The sequence below is a fragment of the Peromyscus californicus genome, unplaced genomic scaffold (genome assembly GCF_007827085.1).
Source record: "Peromyscus californicus insignis strain IS unplaced genomic scaffold, ASM782708v3 Scaffold_14__1_contigs__length_90479793_seg_2, whole genome shotgun sequence".
NCBI classification, from domain to species: Eukaryota; Metazoa; Chordata; class Mammalia; order Rodentia; family Cricetidae; genus Peromyscus; species Peromyscus californicus.
The window spans coordinates 72,953,723-72,972,726 of NW_026294436.1; the positions used below are offsets into that span (position 1 = coordinate 72,953,723).

The window sequence follows — 19,004 nt, forward strand, 5'->3', positions numbered from 1 at the left end:
GTCTGTTAAAACAGGGAGAAAGGGACTCAATCTCAAAGCCATATTTAACAATATTGCTGTCTACTTTGAGAGGGTGAAGATAACTACAAAAACCATCCAGGGCTTGGTTTGTCACGTCGCCTTAGATGATCTGCAGGCAGTTAATATGGTTGGCTTTCCCCCGGAGCATCTGTGTGCACATACAAATAATTTCTACTCATCCCCCTGCTGGGAAGCCTATAAATATGCATAGCTGCCAAGATTTTGTCCCCAAGGAGAAGCCCAGCAGAAGCTGCCATGGAAATTCCCAGTGCTGGGCTGGACTCTGCTACTTCTTCCAGCCTCTTGCTGGAGTTCCTGCAAGAGAACTTCCTCTATGCTCTGAGTAGATGCTTCCCTCAACAATCACCAGCAGATGGATTCTGGGTATGGTCAGATGCTCTCTTCCTATAGGGGAGGAGAGGAGTGCTGCTAGGCAGCAGATGAAGCACACAGGGTAGCAGACAGTAGAAGAGAGGGCAATATTCTTGAATGATCATTTCAAAATTGTTTGTATTTTACGTGATCGCTTGTTTCTTTTTTAAGTGTTCTGGGATCTTACCCTTAATGTCTTTTAGTAAACTTTTACTTTGGAACAACATAAGTGTCTTAATTTTAAATTAATAAAGTAGGTAAGGTTATTCTTAATAATTCCCCAAAGGTAAAAAATATACATAGAATCCATCTGACTTTACACTATTAAAATAATGAAAGCTGCCTTTGACTTTAACCACATAATAGCGTGAAAATTTGCATTTGGACATAACGTGCTGGCTTAACGTGACCCTGCCCACGTGACCTTGGCTTGACCCTTTGGCTTTGTGTAGTGTTTATTCTCTTCACAGCATTTTTTCCTCCTCCTCCTCCTCTTGCTCTTTCCATTTTGTAAATTTGGACAGTGTGTACAATTTGTGACTCCCTAGTGGCATGCAGGCACACACAGCACTTGAAGAAGCCTCGTGAAATGTTCTGGTAGGTAGGAAATGCCAGCTATTAACATCTTTTATGTATTTATTTATTGAAAAAAAGATAACGGTAGTCTCTGCTTGAGTAGACAATCCAGTCACCTTAATTAACTTCAAAATCCTGTCACACACACTGTTTCATGGGCACATTATTTTTTTAGGGGCAAAATAACCCCTCACGTTTTAATTTTTTTCAAAAATATTCTCCAAGTAAAGCCTAAGGAGAAATTGCTTATGTAAAACTGTAGAAGTGTAAAAAACAGGCATGGTTATCTTTGGCGGAGATTTTTCAATCCACTGATGTTTGGTTCTAACTAACCTAGCTCTCCCAATTACTGATCATAAACAATATCATTATTTATTTTTGCCAGAATGGTTTGAAACTTTATGTTAAGTTGTAATTAGTAATTCTGTACTTCATATTGGACAAATTATAGCTGAACTCAAGGAAAACATGTTTATTTAGTTATTTAGTTACTGTTTGTTTTTGTTGAGACTGGGACTTGCTTTGTTTCCCAGTCTGGGAATGAAGTGAGATCCTGTCTCAAAAGAAATGAAACCAAACATCTAAGTTCTAATATTTTTTACTCGGATGAGTGAGCCCATCAGTTGTCAATAATCTAAGGCGAAGAAGCTGTTGGCACATACTCAGAGGGCACTTTGGGTCTGGTGTAGTCTATGCTGCTGTTTCTAAATGTGTTTGTATCTGGTCCAGGCGAGAGGAGGCTGGCTCTTCTTGGTCTGGGTTTTGCTCCTGTATAAAGAAGTAGATTGCTGAATGGTGTGGTGCAGCGCAGAGATATTTGGAGCTATTATAGCTGGATTGTCCTTTAAACTTCCTGTGAGTGTAGTGAGCTACAGAAAATGGTCAGGATGATGGTCACTGTCCCTCCTGGGGTGCATAGAAGGCAGTTTTCCCCAGGTTTGAGAGCAAAGTTAAAAGGCAGTAGTAGATATATTTTACTTTGTTTGAAATACTTGAAAATTTTAATATTTGGCTACTTTTGACTGAGAATGAGTTTGCACATGAATACATTATTATGATCTTTTAAAACATATTGACTTCAGAAAATTTTGCTATTAATTGTTACCCAAACTTGGCAGGAACACTGTTCTGCACATCGAGTCTCTGTCAGATTTTACTATAGAATTATTAATCTCACACTTTATGAGTATCAATATCTAGTCTTTTCCCCCACTGTCATATAAATAAAACTCACAAGTCATAAAAGAATTCTTTGTCCAATTGATTTCCATTTTAGAGAATAAAGAGTGAAATCCTGGTGTATTTTGAAAGCTCTTGACAGTTTAGGAACTGGCCGGATGTGTGGATGGGTGGATAGATGGTACAGGAGGATGGATATACAGGTGTGTGGGTAGAAAACTACTTACCTGCCAAGATGGAAAGGGATGGAGATAGGAGTCATGTGGAGCATGGACAGAAAGTCAGTTTCCAAAATCAAAAGGGAGATGCCTAGTGATGTAGTTATCACACACTGCTTGAGAGTGTTTCTACAAATGCAAGACATGGCATAGCAGGAAACTCTATTGATGTGTGTGTGTGTGTGTGTGTGTGTGTGTGTGTGTGTGTGTGTGTGTACATGTGTGTATGATCAATAAACATTTAGTACCATATTTTCTCCATAGATACAACCAGTTTGGCTATGAATGACCCCCATGAACATGTACATACCACCTACCCACTTCCACATTATAAAAGAAGTGCCTACACAAGAGGACTATACTGAATGATTTAATTCAAGGTCCAGCTGGAGACAATACAGACACACACTTACTCATAGCATTGAAAGCCAAGTTATTGTGCGTGGTGGATATGTGTGCATATTTTCCTATGTGTGTGTGTGCACATGTGTGAATGTGCATGTAGAGGCCAGGAGTCAATGCCCAATGTCACTCCTCAATCACTTTCTACCTTAGCTTTTGAGCCGAGGCTTCTTACTGAGCCTGAAGCTCACTGATTTGGCTGGGATGGCTGGTAACTGTGCTGCAGAACCCTCCAGTCTCTACCTGTGAGCACCAGGATTACAGGTGTGAACTGTCACACTCAGCTTTGCCTCTGAGCCCTGGGGTTACAGGTGTGTATTGTCACACTCAGCTTTGCCTCTGACCACTGGGGTTACAGGTGTGAACTATCACACTCAGCTCTGCCTCTGAGCCCTGGAATTAGAGGTGTGTACTGCCACACTCAGCTCTGCCTCTGACCACTGGGGTTACAGGTGTGAACTGTCACACTCAGCTTTGCCTCTGAGCCCTGGGGTTACAGGTGTGTATTGTCACACTCAGCTATGCCTCTGACCACTGGGGTTACAGGTGTGAACTGTCACACTCAGCTCTGCCTCTGAGCCCTGGGATTAGAGGTGTGTACTGCCACACTCAGCTCTGCCTCTGAACCCTGGGGTTACAGGTGTGAACTGTCACACTCAGCTCTGCCTCTGAGCCCTGGGATTAGAGGTGTGTACTGCCACACTCAGCTTTTCACATGGGCTCTAGGAGTCAAGCTGAAGCTTGAGCAATGAGCATGTTAGTGGCTGAGCTGGCTCCCTGGCTTCTTTTAGTGCTTCTCACTAGACAGACTTCATTTTCAGAAATGGACCAGTTTTGGGCTGTGGAGACAGCCCAGGTAGGAAAACTGGCTACCAAGCCAGACAGCCTGAGGTCCACCCCAGAATTCATATGGTGGAAGGACAGAACCAACTCTTGCAAGTTGTCCTCTGACCTCCACATGTGCATACAAGCACTTAGGTCCTTCTGCGGCCAATACATAAAAATATAATAGATTAAAAGAAATTCTTCAGCTATGTGTGCAACTATATTGGAAATATAAATTCTCACACTAGATCCAAGCAATCTGAATCTACTCTGTGGGCTTTTTTGTTCTAACAATTTTAGAGGTGACTAAAGTGTTCTCTCTTTTTTTACTTCTTTCTGTGTGTCATTCTCTCTCTCCCCACCCCCCCCCCCCCCCCCCGTCTCTCCTTTCTCCCTGTCTTCTCGTATTGCCTATAATAATAGCAGATTGAATGTCCTCCCCTGGTTGAAGCTAGCTGACAGACATCAAGACTATGACTAATGTCCCGTGCATCTCAGGTGTATTAAAATGGGACCACCTCCCATAAACTGGAAAAATCTTGGAGAAAGGTTTAGAGACAAAGTTATGAGAGAAGATAAAGCTTAAGAAGTGGGGAAAGAAGGGAAAAATACCAAACTTCAGTAAATCTTGATAAATTCACAAAGAAAGGATTGAGCAATTAGAAGAATTAAGATAGACTTCTGTGGACATGAAGTGCTCTGAAAACTGTAATTAAATATGCAGGATGGGAGGATAGATAGTTGAGTGGGAGATTTGACATTCTTACCTTCTGAATTCCCTCTGGAGGAAAACCCTTTATATCCCATTTGTACAGCCCTGCCCACTCTGAGTTTGCCCAATAGTGTGTCAATTTGTAAATAATATTCTCTTGAGGAAATATACTGGCATTTTAACACGGAACAGTTTCAGCCCGCATCAATCGTGCCTTCCCCACGCCCATAGGTGCTCTTTATTACATTCAGGTCCATGAGCACAGGAGGGGAGGGTTACATAGTTCTAGATCTTTCTGTTGACTGGATTCTACACATGGAGCTTTCAGGAGTGTTGGAAGATGAGGATACAGAACACCAATGTCTATCTTGACAAACTACTACACTACAATAGAGAAACTTCTTTGAATTAATTTATATGGAAGTGTGCCTTTGCCCTGATGTACAAATGGTAACTTTGATGGCTCTGTAGAAAAAAGGCCTTTAAGTTTTCTAACCATAGGTATCCACAGTTTCTAAACACTGACAATTCTGATTTAGCTTCCAATTTTTTAGCCTTTTCTTGTAGCACTGGTCCATTCTGAGTTCTACTCTCTGTCTCCTTAGCACTCCTGGGAGATGCAGTTGATGTATTTTATTGTTCTGAAGTAACTACCTAAACAGTAACCCAGTGCCTGTCTCTGTCCACAGGGGTACGTCTTGACAGAGTGCGTGGAGGTCGGCAGAAGTACAAGCGCAGAATAGATGCTGAGAACAGCCCATACCTGAACCCTCAGCTGGTGCAGCCAGCCAAAAAGCCATGTAAGTACAACAGATGTGCCTGGCTTCCCAGACACAGAATCCTCCCAATTGGCACTGTGTATACTAATGTTGGCATGCCCATCTTTACTGACTCAAAGGAAACTCCTCTTCATTGGAGAACATGAACTCTATTTTCAGGGGATTGTCTATAAAGAGCAATGTCAACCCAACAAATGAACTTTCTCATTTCTTTTAAAGGTGTCTATGATAATTCTCTACTCTCCCTGTTTGTGTCTAGTCATTTTGCAGAAGCATAAGCGTATTAATGCACAGCTTATATAGTGTGAATTTTACATTTCCTGGTTGTCTTTATTTGCAGAGGTACATAAAATGGATCATCCTGTGATCATTAGCTCATTGGAGCTGTTACTTTCAGATTTCACAAGAAAGTGACTTTTGTAGTTTTCCCTAACTAAATGAGTTTGGCTGCTCAACCTCCCAATGAAAATACATTAGGGGCCTCATTAATTTGGAGCTATATAAGGTTAACACAGTAGCTAGCAATAGATTAAAACGAGAATGGGACCTACTAATAATGAGCATAGGTTGGTGGTTCCATCTCAGGTGCCCTTATGGGCATTATAAATTGTTTTTAAAGAGCCCATGATTTTATGATACCAGGTTGCAATTTGAAGGGATGGCTGGTGCATAGCTAAAATGCAAACTCCATTCTCTTCGTCATTAACTAAAAGGGGCTGGAGTGTAGATTGTGGCAATAACTGTAACCCATTTTCTGAGAAATCAGTTAATAGCAACAGTGCCGCCAAGCTAGCAATCTCAATATTTACGCCTGACATTCAGAAGAGGCCCTAAGAGGTGCTTCGGTGGCAAGGTTCGCATGTTGCTGTCTTTGTCACAGAAGACACCAGCTACTCTCACTTCTACAGCAGTTCAAGAGAAGGCCAGGCTGTTTTGATCTGCCTTCAAGGGAAAAGGAAGAGTCCACTTCCAGTTGAGATTCTCCAGGAGGGGTCAGTGCTGTGCACCATCCATGCCAGCATCTGAGACTCTGCTAAATAAATAAAGCAGTCCCTGAACTGTAAATGAAAGGGCATTTTAACTGTGTTAAAGGAAAAGCAGCCCATTTTACATAAAATTAAAGCGTAAGTGAACATATGGCATAGTTTCTTTTTGCCTTTCCAGAAAACATTATGTTGATTATACCTTCAATTGTCCAATCTGGCATCCCCTCTTCAGCCTGTGAAGCCGTTTGGCATTCTGCAGATACGATCTAGGAGTGCATTAAGCAGATTTTGCACATTATAATTAAAAACTTTCTGATAATACAATAAAATGCAATAAACATTAATGCTTAATTTCATTAAAGGGTTAGTGTTTCTTGATTCAATAATGTCTGGATTGCCCATTTCTAATTTACTTTAAGCACACATTGACCTAAACCATTGATAATTTCCTCCACGGAAAAAAGAAAAAAAAAATGACAACAAGCCATTTGTCAATCAACACGGTTCAGGAACATCTATCGTTTTCTGTGTAAACCTGAAAAATTGGGAAGTGGCCTGTCAAGTACCTCTAAGAAGATTACAGCAATTGCAGGGCGCTCCATTCGTCTGAGATAAAGAGGGCTCCTAATGAATCGTTACTCATTATCTAAAGGCCGTTGTGTTAATTTTCCTTAGTCCATCCAATTAGTGTGTTTTTGTAACAAACATTTATAAAACTTAATTTTCAGATCCTGTCAGATAGGCATCAGGGGATGCCATGGGCTTTTCAGGAAGGTGGCTGGGGAGATTTCTACACCCCTGACTGGTTGCTTGTGTACTACAAAGGCCCAAGAATGAAAATTGGGTTGTATTGATTCTAATTAGGGAAACATTAAATAAGACTTACCCAGAAACGGTGCTGGTGGCTATTCTATTTGCTGCAGGATGGGAATGCCCGGGCTTCTGCTGAATCGCTCTGACCTGTAAGTCAAGAAGCCGTGACTGGGATAAAACAAGTTGTATGTTTTCCCCTGTGTGAAAAAATAAAATCTAGAGTCATGATTTCCTTTGGTTACACACTTATGCCCTTGACTGATACATATTCTTCTAGTCCTGAGATTCTAGCTTCTTCAGAGGAACAAAAAATTAAAAACTCTCCCAACATAACCAGAAATACAAGGTGTTCTTTCCACGGTGTCTAAAATAAACAAACATCACTCTTTTCAAATTCTATAAGCTAAAAAAAAACCAAAAAACCCTATGGCACCATGACTTATTTTTTTCCTAGAAAGGATTGTATTTGGGAGTATTTCTACCCAAATATTAATATTAATGTCAAGGACTGGAGACTATTTGAAATAAATATAATTTATATGTCCATATTGGTGCATTTTAAAATATAATTTCAGGGTTGCCTGCACAAGACCTGAGCAAAATCAAGCTAGATGGCATTCTAGCATGGAGTGGGGATATATACATACATATAATTTCAAAAACGTACTAGATACATCTTTAATAAGTCTCTTTGTTGCTCCATCAAATCAAAAGAATGCCATGTATCATTTGGGACTGAAGGAGTTAAAAACAGAATGGAAGGCAAATGTGTAGCAAACACACTTGAAACTTTGGCTCTGTCCACATGTGTCCCCCTTAGACCCCTGATTTTCTCAAAAGATATTACCTAGGACTCTTCAATGTGTGAATTGATTTTTACCCATTTGTATCTCCGCACATAGAAGAGAGAGTCACATCTAAAGCTACATCGAGAAATTGAAAATCAGGCCAACGAGAAAAATCATTCTGTTAGCCAGGCTCAAAGGCCCTTCCATAAACCCTCCCATGCCCCTGAGCAGTAAAACACATCCGAGGACCCACTTTCCATTTGTCTCTCGTGTTGACTTTATGAAGATTTCAAAAGCATAGATCACAAATTTCCGACAGATAAATCTGAAGCAGAGAATGAACTGAGGACAACAGATGGAAGTAGAAGATTAAAGAGTAAGGTGCTCTGAGGAGAAAATGCTGTATCATATAAGCAGGGCCGTTTTTACGGGCGCAGATATTAGCTGTATTTGGAGGATTGGCTTGGTACATGGAGACGGGGGAAAGGAGGGCTACTCCTACTTAATGCATCCCAAGGAGATGGAGTTATATAGTCAGTAACTCATCCTGGCAGAAGGGCTCTGACCTTTGGCTCTTCTTTAAAAGAATTAAAACAATTAATGACTTTCCTGCCTATTAGGACCATGGGCATTCGTGGGTCTTTGCTTTCTGCGTTAGTCCATATTTCACTGCTTTCCGGTAGGCTTTTATTTTGCAACTGCTGTGTGCTATTTAATCTGCTTCCCCAGATCCCACTTAAGAATCAGAGAGAGGCCGGGCGGTGGTGGCGCACGCCTTTAATCCCAGCACTCGGGAGGCAGAGCCAGGCGGATCTCTGTGAGTTCGAGGCCAGCCTGGGCTACCAAGTGAGTCCCAGGAAAGGCGCAAAGCTACACAGAGAAACCCTGTCTCGAAAAACAAAACAACAACAACAAAAAAGAATCAGAGAGAGAACCCAAGAAGTGCCCAACTTCTCTTCCCTGTGTGCTATAAAAATGTTCACAGCAGGACCAAGTCTTCTTTCCAGAAAGCCAGGCAAAGAAAGGGATGCTTTCTGTCATGAACAGTGACTTCTTTCTTACTGTGAATTTTCCTACATACTGCTTAAGGCACCCAGCAGGAGCCATAATGGAGCATGTGTGTTTTGTTGTAGGCTGCTACAATGATTTTCCGAAACACAAAATACCTTAGGGTTTGTAAAAGTGAGTGATTATGTTAGTGGTCATGTAGTGCTCTGGTTTGACCCCACAGATAACAAGATTGTCTCGCATTTGTTGGTGGCTGAACCAGAGAAGATCTATGCCATGCCTGACCCTACTGTTCCTGACAGCGACATCAAAGCCCTCACGACACTCTGTGACTTGGCTGACCGAGAGTTGGTGGTTATCATTGGATGGGCAAAACATATTCCAGGTAAGTTCTCTGCAAACCCAAAGGAAACGCAAAGGCTGCAGATGTCTCCAGGTTTGTATGTCCCATAGCAAAAAAATTTACATTTTTCTTGAGGGATTAATTTTTAACCATCACTTCTGTCATTTGTATTTAATTCAGTACTAATTATTTTAATAATTCAGATCATTATATAGCGATAACCATTCTATCTGTTATCGTGAACTCTGTTCATCATTCATTTCATATGGGAGGGCCCTGTTTGCCACCATTAAATAAAGATCATACCATCTATAAAACCATTTCATAGTTACATTAAAAACTTTTTATCTTTTTCCTGATTAAAATAATTCTATATTTTTTTCCACTTTAAAATATTATTTTCATCAGTAGGCTAATGTATCCTTTTTCTTCTAAGAATTATTCATCTTGTTCTTTATCACAAATGTTTACATTGACTTTCTCTTTATGATCACAAATTTTACATTAGCTTGCAATTAAATACTTATGATAAATTTAAATACAAAATGAAATACTAGACTAAGATGGTACATTTTTCTCATATGCTTATTGCAAATTAGTGTTTTATTACCTTTCTTTTTTGACTCATCCTATAATAGTAAAAATATACCTGGCCACATATTTTGAAAAGGTTAGTACTGTGTCTGAATTTGTTTTCATTTCTTTGGATTTTTGTTTTCAAATAGTTCATAAAGAAGTTTTCAAATGACAAGAAATGTTTTTCTGGCACACACGGTTAACTTATTTCCGTCTCCTTAAACTAGTTTGTCTTTATGCTTTGAATGCTACAGTAATTTCTTTAATCAAATTGATGGAAGTCCCTTTCCCAGCCCACACTGAAACCAATTTATTGGTCATGATACGCCAGCCATGTCGCTAACAGTCGTAACGAACTGTCAGGCAGTATAGCAGTGAAGCTAATTTGAAGTCATTAGGTGTGCAGCGTTCAGGCAACAATTTGTTACAGTGGTTAGGGACACAGCTGACATTTCTGAATAGCTTTGTTCAGGGCAGTTCTAGATGAGACCAAGCAAATTGTAAACTAATTTAAACATCACTCTGTATTATACCAGCTACTTTGTCTTACACTGTTTGCTAATAAAGCTCTCCAAATTAAGTCAGAACTAGTTAAATAGGTAACTTGAGTGTATGCTTTGGAAAACACCCACACAAGAATAACAATATCTAAAAGAAGACAGTTAGGTCTCGTGGATACATGATGCTGCATTGAGACTATAAGCACACCTCTATGGATTCTCTGAAAAGGGGTGTGGAGGAAGAATCCAAAAAGTATCAGATGGTTAGGTATAGTGATGCTAGCATTTGGGAGGCTGAGGCTGGAGGGTTAGCCTTAACTGTAGAATGAAAGCCTATTACAAGGAAGAAAAACTGGGTAACAGGTTTGTCTGGATCGTAAATGAAAGCTTCGTTGGAAAGAAGGTGCTATTGATGGGCAGGTTACAGTAGAGAAACAAAACTAACAATTTTTGAAAACTTGCCTATGGACACATTTTTAGATAATCAACGTAGATCATTAATGTGGTATGCCATTTTTCCATATGTATATACCTTTTTACATATTTTTGCTATTTTAATATAAGTAAAATTACATCACCTTCTCCCTCCCTTTGCCCAAGCCCTTCCCAATTCCCTTCCTTTGGTCTCTTTCTGTGCCCCTCCCAACCTTCAAGCAAATAGCCTCTTTTTCTTTGATTATTATTATTTCACACAAGCACATTAATACACATGCACCTACATGTATTTTAAATGTAATTATTCTAACTAATGGTTTCTCATTGTGGCACTACTGATACTTGGTACTAGAAAATTCTGTTGTAGCTGGCTTTTCTGTTTATTATAGGATGTTTAATGGCATCCTTAGCCTCTACCCACTAGATGCCAGTAGTACCCCTAACAAACAAAAATATCCTCAGACACTACCATATGACACCAGGGGACAATCCACCCCGAGTTGCCTAATCCAGGCCTCCCCACTGAGAATCACAGTCCAATGCAGGATCTTTATTCTCCTCTACTCAAGGACAGAGAGATTTGAGTAGAAATACAAAGAGAAATACAGGCACTCATATAAGTTCACAGATGTTTCTAGAACCTTCAAAAATACATTCAAGCCCAGTATGACTCATTAACACCAATGCTAGGACCCAGTACTAGACAGTTTGAGGTAGGACAAGTGCCGTAGTTTGGAGTAGGCTGGGCTACAGTGTGTTTCAGACCAGACTATGTAAGAGTAAGACTGTATCTCAAAACATTAACCTATTTATGGAAGCCTGAGTTCATATCCCCAGTACCCACATAAAAGCCAGACGTACTGGCACATGTCTGTCATCCCAGCCTTGGAATGTGGAGACAGGGGGATCTTGGGAAATTGCTCACTAGTCATTCTAAGTAAACCATTCTGCTTCAGGTTCAGTGAAAGAACCTATCTTTAAAAAAAAATGTGGAGAGCCATAGGGGAAAATCCTTGGCATTACCTTCTGGCCTCCATGCCCCTTGCCATAAACAGACAAACAAACAAGCAAGAAAACAAACAGCAGTGTGAATCCTGCCTTCCTGATGCCAGATCACCTGTCGTCTCAGTAAGCTCTGCTCAAGTCTTCCCAACTTCAGAGGTTTATTAAGGCAATATTTTGATACCATCCAGAATTGTCACAATAAAGACCAGCTGTAAACAAAAATAGCAACTCCTCCCAAGCCCTGTGGTTCGGAAAGGTCAGAGGTGAATTCGCAGTCCTGATTGTGCATCTGAGTGGAGATGAGGCTTGCCGAGAAGCATGCCAGAGTCACGGACTCGGTGACTTTGGTGAATGAAGACGGCAACTTTAAATAACTCTGAGTATCACCCTTTCCAGGGCTGGAAACAATGAGCGTGCGGTTATGTGCTCAGTCATAAGCCAGGGCTTAGAATTGGTGGGGGCTGGCATTATTCTCTCTCCATAGCAAACGGAGGAGCGTTCACTGTGCTATGATGCCTCCCTCCCTCGTGGCTCTCATTCTCCTAATGCCCAGAAGGTATTTTAAGTGATTACAAAGAGAACCTTAGCTTTTCAGATGGGGATTTGAAAAACAGGAATTCCCTGAAATCTTTTTTAAGTAATTTTTTTTTCAACATGCATGCAGGGAATGGTGCAGGGGGCCCTGTGGCATCCCAGCTTGCCTGAGTTCAAGGGCATTTGAGAACCACACATAGTCATGTGGGGTATTGGATGGAGAGGTAGAGGCAAAAAGAGCATAAAGAGTCACATGTCTGCCCTCGTCAAAGTAAAATTGTGTGCTCCCTGGGGAACCAGTCTGACTAAGTGGGTAAGGGGTCCGATTACAGCTAGAAGTGAACTGAAAATCCCCTTCAGTCTTAACTTGAGAATTTTCTATGTAACATGTTAAGGAGTAAAGGGAACTTGTACACATGTCTGTGCCCACCATACACACACACATATAAGCCTGTACGCATGTGCGCACACGCACACACACACACACACACACACACACACACACACACACACACACACACACACGCTCAAGCCATTGTGATCCTCACTCTGTTCTTAGTTTGTGTAATCACACGCTCACTAGCATGCTCGAAGCTTTGCAACTTAGAGATCAGGCCAGCCCCCTCTGCACTGCTGCAAAGACACGTTAGTGTGAGCATGCTTTCTTCTGCCTCATGAAAAGTGAAGAATCCTACCAAAGAAAATATTGAAGAAAAATACACAGAGTGTCAGGGGTTTTCTCGGTAAATAGAATTAGTTGACTCGCATTAATAGATCACATGAATGGGGATGTGAGCTGTTATGAAACATGACCACACTTATCTATAGAAGGAAAGAAAAAAAAAACAACAGGACGACAAGGGCCTCAGAAAATGCTTGACTTTAGCTGGAGGAGTGTAAGGGCACAAGAACAGATGATGGTGCCCTAATAGCCCTTTTTAAGAATGACAGGCCCTGCCATTAGCATCCCTTTATACCCTTGGAAATTGCTCATGCCTCGCTTTTCTGCTTCCTATCTGCCTGGCTCTTTTTTATTTCTCTTTCAATTTCGTCCGCGCTCGGATAAGCGCATGCTAACACAATATGATTGAGCTGTAAAATGGAACGCTGTCGCCTCTAATCTCTTTTATGTAGATATGGAGGTTCTGCACACTCCACTTCATTCCCTCTCCATTGTTGGCCTTTTTTAGAACAGGCTGCCAAGTAACGGAGGCTCCGTCAGACAGCGGAGCTTGGTTTCACAGGGTGTGATAAGACGATTATCAGCCCAACAGGCAGATCTGGGATTGTTCTTTTTGGCCGATTAGGTTATTATTATGCCCTGGAATTTCGTTAGCAAAATACAGCATGGGCTTGGCAGGTGGTACTTAAAAAGCCATAGCCCATATTAGCTGACCTGTGTAAGTGCCTCTTATATTTACGGATCTTGTCGGCCTCCTACTTTAAAAGAACAGGAAAGTGTTTGAACAAGGAAGTGCATGGATGTGGTGTAGTGGACTTTAGCAGAAAATGTGGCAGACTTTCAGGTCACCGTGTCTCCATCCTCTTTTGAAAAACTAAATTAATTTAACCAATTTGATTTTGCAGCAGAGGGGCTCCAAGCTGAACCTTGTTCGTGCTAGGGGAATCCCTCCGACTGATCTATGCACTCTACTCAGCTTGCTCTTCACTTGTTTTCAACATGAAAAGCAGATTATCTTTCACAAAGGAGGAAATATCTTAGACACATTCTTTTAAAAAGGCGCAAAGCTACACAGAGAAACCCTGTCTCGAAAAACCAAAAAAAAAAAAAAAGATTTATTTTTATTTATGTGAATGAATGTGTGCCTTCAAAAATAATCTGTACTATGTGCATACAGGCTTCCACAGAGGCCAGAAGGGGAAGTTGGATCCCCTGGACCTAGACTTACAGGTGTTTGTGAACTATCCAGTATGGGTGCTGAAAAATAAACCTGAGTCCTCTGCAAGAGCAACAAGTCCACTTAATTGCTGAACCATGTTTCCAGATCATTCTGTCACATTCTTAGCATCCTGTCTGATGTAATGATGACATCAGACAAAACTGGGAAGAACCCCCTGACTTCACCTGAGGCAGGGGTGTTAAGCTCTACAAGCAAACACCACATTTGGAATGTGAGATGATAATGAAACATTTCTGAATGTGGTTCATCCTGTAAAAAGTAGAAAGCTACACAAGCCAGTATCCATTTCTGATAATTCTTTTAATAAAAGATTCAGTTAAGAGGCTATGTCAAAAGTTGTTTATTGCCATGACTTTCTAAAGTTTTCCTAGTTTTAATTTAGATGTTAATGTGATGACAGAAATATCTCAACCTCCCCTGTTGTCAGTGTAGTGCCCTCAAGTGAGATACATGTAAAAGCCTGAAAACAAGGTCAGATATAATGGTCTTAGGATCAAGTCTCATTTTTAATACAAATGAGTCTCTGTATGGAAAAGTATTGGATGTAATTTGATATTTAAGGCTGTCAGTGGTTGACTAAAGATGACCCATGCCATATGTAAGACATATTGATTTTGATTCTGTATCAGTAAAACTTGAGAAATGCTTCTGGATTTGTTGATGTAAGATGTGCACAGCATGAATCTTCAGTTAGCCCTTAGGATCCACATTTACTCCATCCCATAACTGACTTCACATGAGGTTGTGCTTTACACTTTGCTGTGAATAAAGTTACAGTAAATGTCAGTCTCTTTCTCTAATAATTCATTATTTGTCTGTGTAACTCTACTAGATAAGTGGACCATAGTTAAAAAGACCTGGCAGTGAACAGGGCTGAGTGACAGTTACCTAATATCGAGAGATTTTTGTAACAACCACCTAGTTGTATCCCTTTATACCTGTTGTTTTAAAAACTCCTGAAAGTAAAATCAGAAAAAGTGAGCTGTAGCTGAGAGTGTTTTATGATATTTAATGGCACTCTTAATTAGATTGTGAAAATCAAATGAGGAAAAAAACATGGAAAATATAAATCTATATATAATTCATTCATGTACCATAACATGTCGTCTAAATGTAAAATATCCGAGACTCATTTTTATTTGCAAAGTATTGCTTACACGTGATCCTTCAGTGCCTTAAATCCAAAGGACCCCAAAAGTTAGTATTCACAGAAGTCATTCACCAAACTTCTGTTCTAATAAACAAGGAAACATTTCCTTAGCTAAGAGATCATTGTATGGATATGGTCATTCATTCCCAGGTAAACAAGACCTATTACTCTCTAAGTAATCTAGTCTCTCTTGGGCAAACTTTAATAACTTAAAATTTTGGAACTATAAAAGAAAAACAGGACCCAGTAGGTTGATAATGGCTTGTGAAAGAAAGTTCCTGAAGTACCACCCAGTGGATCCTCTGTTTTCTATAGCTGTCCTTGCTGAAAATCAAATGTAGACCAATCATGGGGCAGTGAGCTGTCCCTAGCAGAAATCAAGTTCAAGAGACAAGCCACAGGTTGTTATGGGGAACTACAGAGGCCTGTCCTCTCCACTCAGTGCCTTGAGTATGAGCTGCTAGTCAGCTGTCTCCTCTGAGTCATAATGTCTGCCCTGGAGAGCCAAGAGTAGTCCCTAAGGCCCAGGAAGCTCACCAGGTTGTAAGAGCCAGGAAGCTTAAAACAATATCAAGACTCACAAGATGATTCCCTGAGATTCTGTAAGCTGTGAACAACTGCTGAAGAGATGAGACTCTTCAATACAGTTGCCGCAAACTGTGCAGGGGACTCTAGTGACGTTCCTTCATTAGTCAAAACAATTGGCTTTTAGTCACTCATGCTCCTATAAGAAACCTGTCACTCATGTTCTTAATAAACTTGTTGCTTCATCAAGCTAGGTAAGCCTGTGTGTGCGTGTGTGTGTGTGTGTGTGTGTGTGTGTGTGTGTGTGTGTGTGTGTGTGTGTGTGTGATCAGTGCCCTCCTGGGAGTAAATGGACATTTCATTGTGTTTCCCCATAAAGAGTCACACAACATAGTAATAATAATTATAATTATAATAATGGTGCCCTAATAATAACTACGATGAATTTGGGGAAGGAGTAATTGTATCATCCCTGAAATGGGTCAGAAGACACAGAACTGAGGTTGAGAACTGGGTTGAGAATATCCATGGGCCCAATCCAAATATGCCTCCCTTTCCCCAGCTAGTATGGGAAGGTTGGTGTGCCCCTTGCTGTGGGTAATAAGACATGGAACAGAGGTTGAGTCATGTGAGGGTAGAGTGTCCCTGAGAAAGAAGGACCTAGGATAGTAGTCTTCTTCCACACTGTATGGGGAGGCATACCTCTCTGATGAAGGGAGGCCACCATATCACTATTGGAGTACTCCTAAAGCTAGAGAATAGATTGCCATCCCTGAAAGTAGCCTGCATGAGACAGGATCATAGGCAGGCCATGGCAGGGTTTCATGGCCTTTGCTGGGGGTGGCAGATAAGACACCAAAGCCTTACTTGGGGAAGACATTAGGATGCTGCCCTCTTTATTAACATCTGATTTGGTAGGAAAGTTAGGGAAAAGGGCAGGGGATGATGTGGAGAGGCTCACTTGCCATTTTTTATAATGGTGAGATATAAAGGAAGGAGAATATAGATTTGATTGGTGCTATAGAGCCCTTCTTGGCTCCCACAAACAATGAAGAGGGAGAGAGTGAAGTACAAATGAGTGGAGATAGCTCTCAGGTCTGACAATTAAAGTCGAAGTAGGGGACCCCAGCATTCAGCATGGAGATGGGAACCATGAAAAAGGCCCAGTACTGGAAACTATGGTAATCAGGGGATGTTCTACACCTGAGCTGAATGACTTGGGAAAGACATCCACAGAAGCAAAGAGCCTTTCGCATCCTGGATTGTGGGGCTGTGAGACATTGCAGGAGAAAGCATGCAGTAGTTGGAAGGAGTGAAGTGTTAGGTAGCTATTTTCTGTATATTGAAATCTCACATAAGTATGTTCAGCACTTAGAAACATCATTTATGCTTTCTATATTTGTCCATACCTTTCACTCAGTTTTAATATGGGCCATAGAGTATCTTGTTAGAATCCTTTAAAAATAATTCCCTCCCATGGGTCAACATGATCATTCAGTGTTTAAGGGCACTTATCCCCAAGCCTGACAACCAGGGTCTGATCTTTAAAGGACTATATAGTGAAAGGAGAGAATGGACTTCTGCTAATGTCCTCTGTTCCATACAAACACCAATTCAATAATTGTAAAAAAGTAATAGTTATGTCCCATCTTCCATCATAAGACTCAAGAAGCTAAGGAACATAAGAAACTCAGGTGCCTTGCTAAATTAGAAGACTCGCAGGATCCCTACTTGATGTTACACAAGGAGTAGACAATTACCTACATAGAAGACACTCTTCAAAAGAGCTGCCTACAGATTGCACAGGGATCTTTCTGGATGAAGCTTTCATGAGTTTTCAGCTGTGCTGGAGTGAGACTTTTAGGTGGTACACCTGCCTTTGAGTCACTCACACTACCTATAATCCTTCATCCACAATCCTATAGATAACCCCATAATCCAATTGCTATACTGCACTAGTTACCTTTTTCACTGCTGTGACAAAAATCCCTCACCAAAGCAATTTAAGGAAAAAAAGGTTTGTTTTGGTGTGATGATATATTGTGCACCCCAATATATTGTGTACCTGGTAGTGTACCCTAATAAACTTATCTGGGGTCAGAGAACAGAGCAGCCACTAGATTAGACATAGAGGCCAGACAGTGGTGGCACACACCCTTAAACCTATCACTCAGGAGGCTGAGATCCATCTGGATCTCTATGAGTTCAAGGCCACACTGGAAACAGAGCCAGGCATGGTGGCACATGCCTTTAATCCCAGCACTTGAGATCTCATGTCTTTGCTTGGGAAGGACACGGGCCTTTAATTCCAGGAAGTGATGGCAGGAAGCAGAAAGGTATATAAGGCATGAGGACCAGGAACTAGAGGTTTTTAGCAGCAGTTCATCTGAGACCCTCAGGGGTGAGGACTCAGAGGATTTCAGTCTGAGGATTCGTGGAAACAGGATCTGCTGAGGAGTTTGCGAGGTGAAGTTGGCTGTGGCTTCTTTCTGCTTCTCTGATCTCTTAGTTCTCTCCCCAATATCTGGCTCTGTTTTTTTTTTTTTATTAATAAGACCTTTTAAGATTCATGATACATTTTGGCTCACAGATTGAGGGCACAATTCATAGTGGTTGGGGAAGGTATAGGGGCAGGATCACGAAATAGCTCATCACATTGCATCTGTAGTTACAAGGCAGAGGGATGAATGCTCACCCTCAGCTTACTTTATCTTTATTAGTGAACCCCAGTCTGTGGAACAATGCCACTATGTTTAGGTGGGTCTTCCCACAACAGTTAACCCCACCTAGAAACTTGAAACTCTCATATACACACCTAGAGGTGTATCTCCTAGGTTGTTCAAGACAATGTCAGGTTGACAGCCAATGTAAACCTCCACAGGCAACATCCAGACTTGATTCAAATAATTTCTTTGGTCTGTTGGAGGTGGTCTATCTAAAATGAAGAGTTTTTTTTTTTCACCACATCTCCCCAGAAAAAGTCTGGCGCCAGGCTCACTGCTCCTTTCTGCCATCATAGTGAATTTCCTCTGCTCATGTGAGCTCTATCCAGCTTTATCCTTGCCAGTTACTGGAGTTCTCCATACATTTTTGTCATTCATATATAGCCATCCTATTGTGTACTCATAATCTTATAGCTCATTATTAAACCATGACATCACAGTCAATCCCCAAGTGCATTTTAAGTAGTCAAGTGTCTCCTATGCACATAGCACTACATTTAGTACTATAGGAAATTTAAAATATATAAGTAACAAAGTACCTACCCCAAATTACACACTTATGTCTATATATACATATATATACATATATATGATGTTATACACATTTATACA

The 19,004-nt window shown here is 40.8% G+C and overlaps 1 protein-coding gene across 16 annotated transcripts in view; it reads left to right on the top strand.

Moving 5' to 3' along the window:
• Esrrg (estrogen related receptor gamma) overlaps positions 1-19,004 on the top strand; it is a 631,549-nt gene that overhangs the window by 560,058 nt on the left and 52,487 nt on the right. For all 16 annotated transcript variants that reach the window (XM_052737972.1, XM_052737973.1, XM_052737964.1 and 13 more), the window contains 2 exons: positions 4,995-5,105; positions 8,903-9,064. In XM_052737972.1, coding sequence (XP_052593932.1) covers positions 4,995-5,105; positions 8,903-9,064 — 273 coding nt within the window. The remainder of the gene's footprint in view (positions 1-4,994; positions 5,106-8,902; positions 9,065-19,004) is intronic.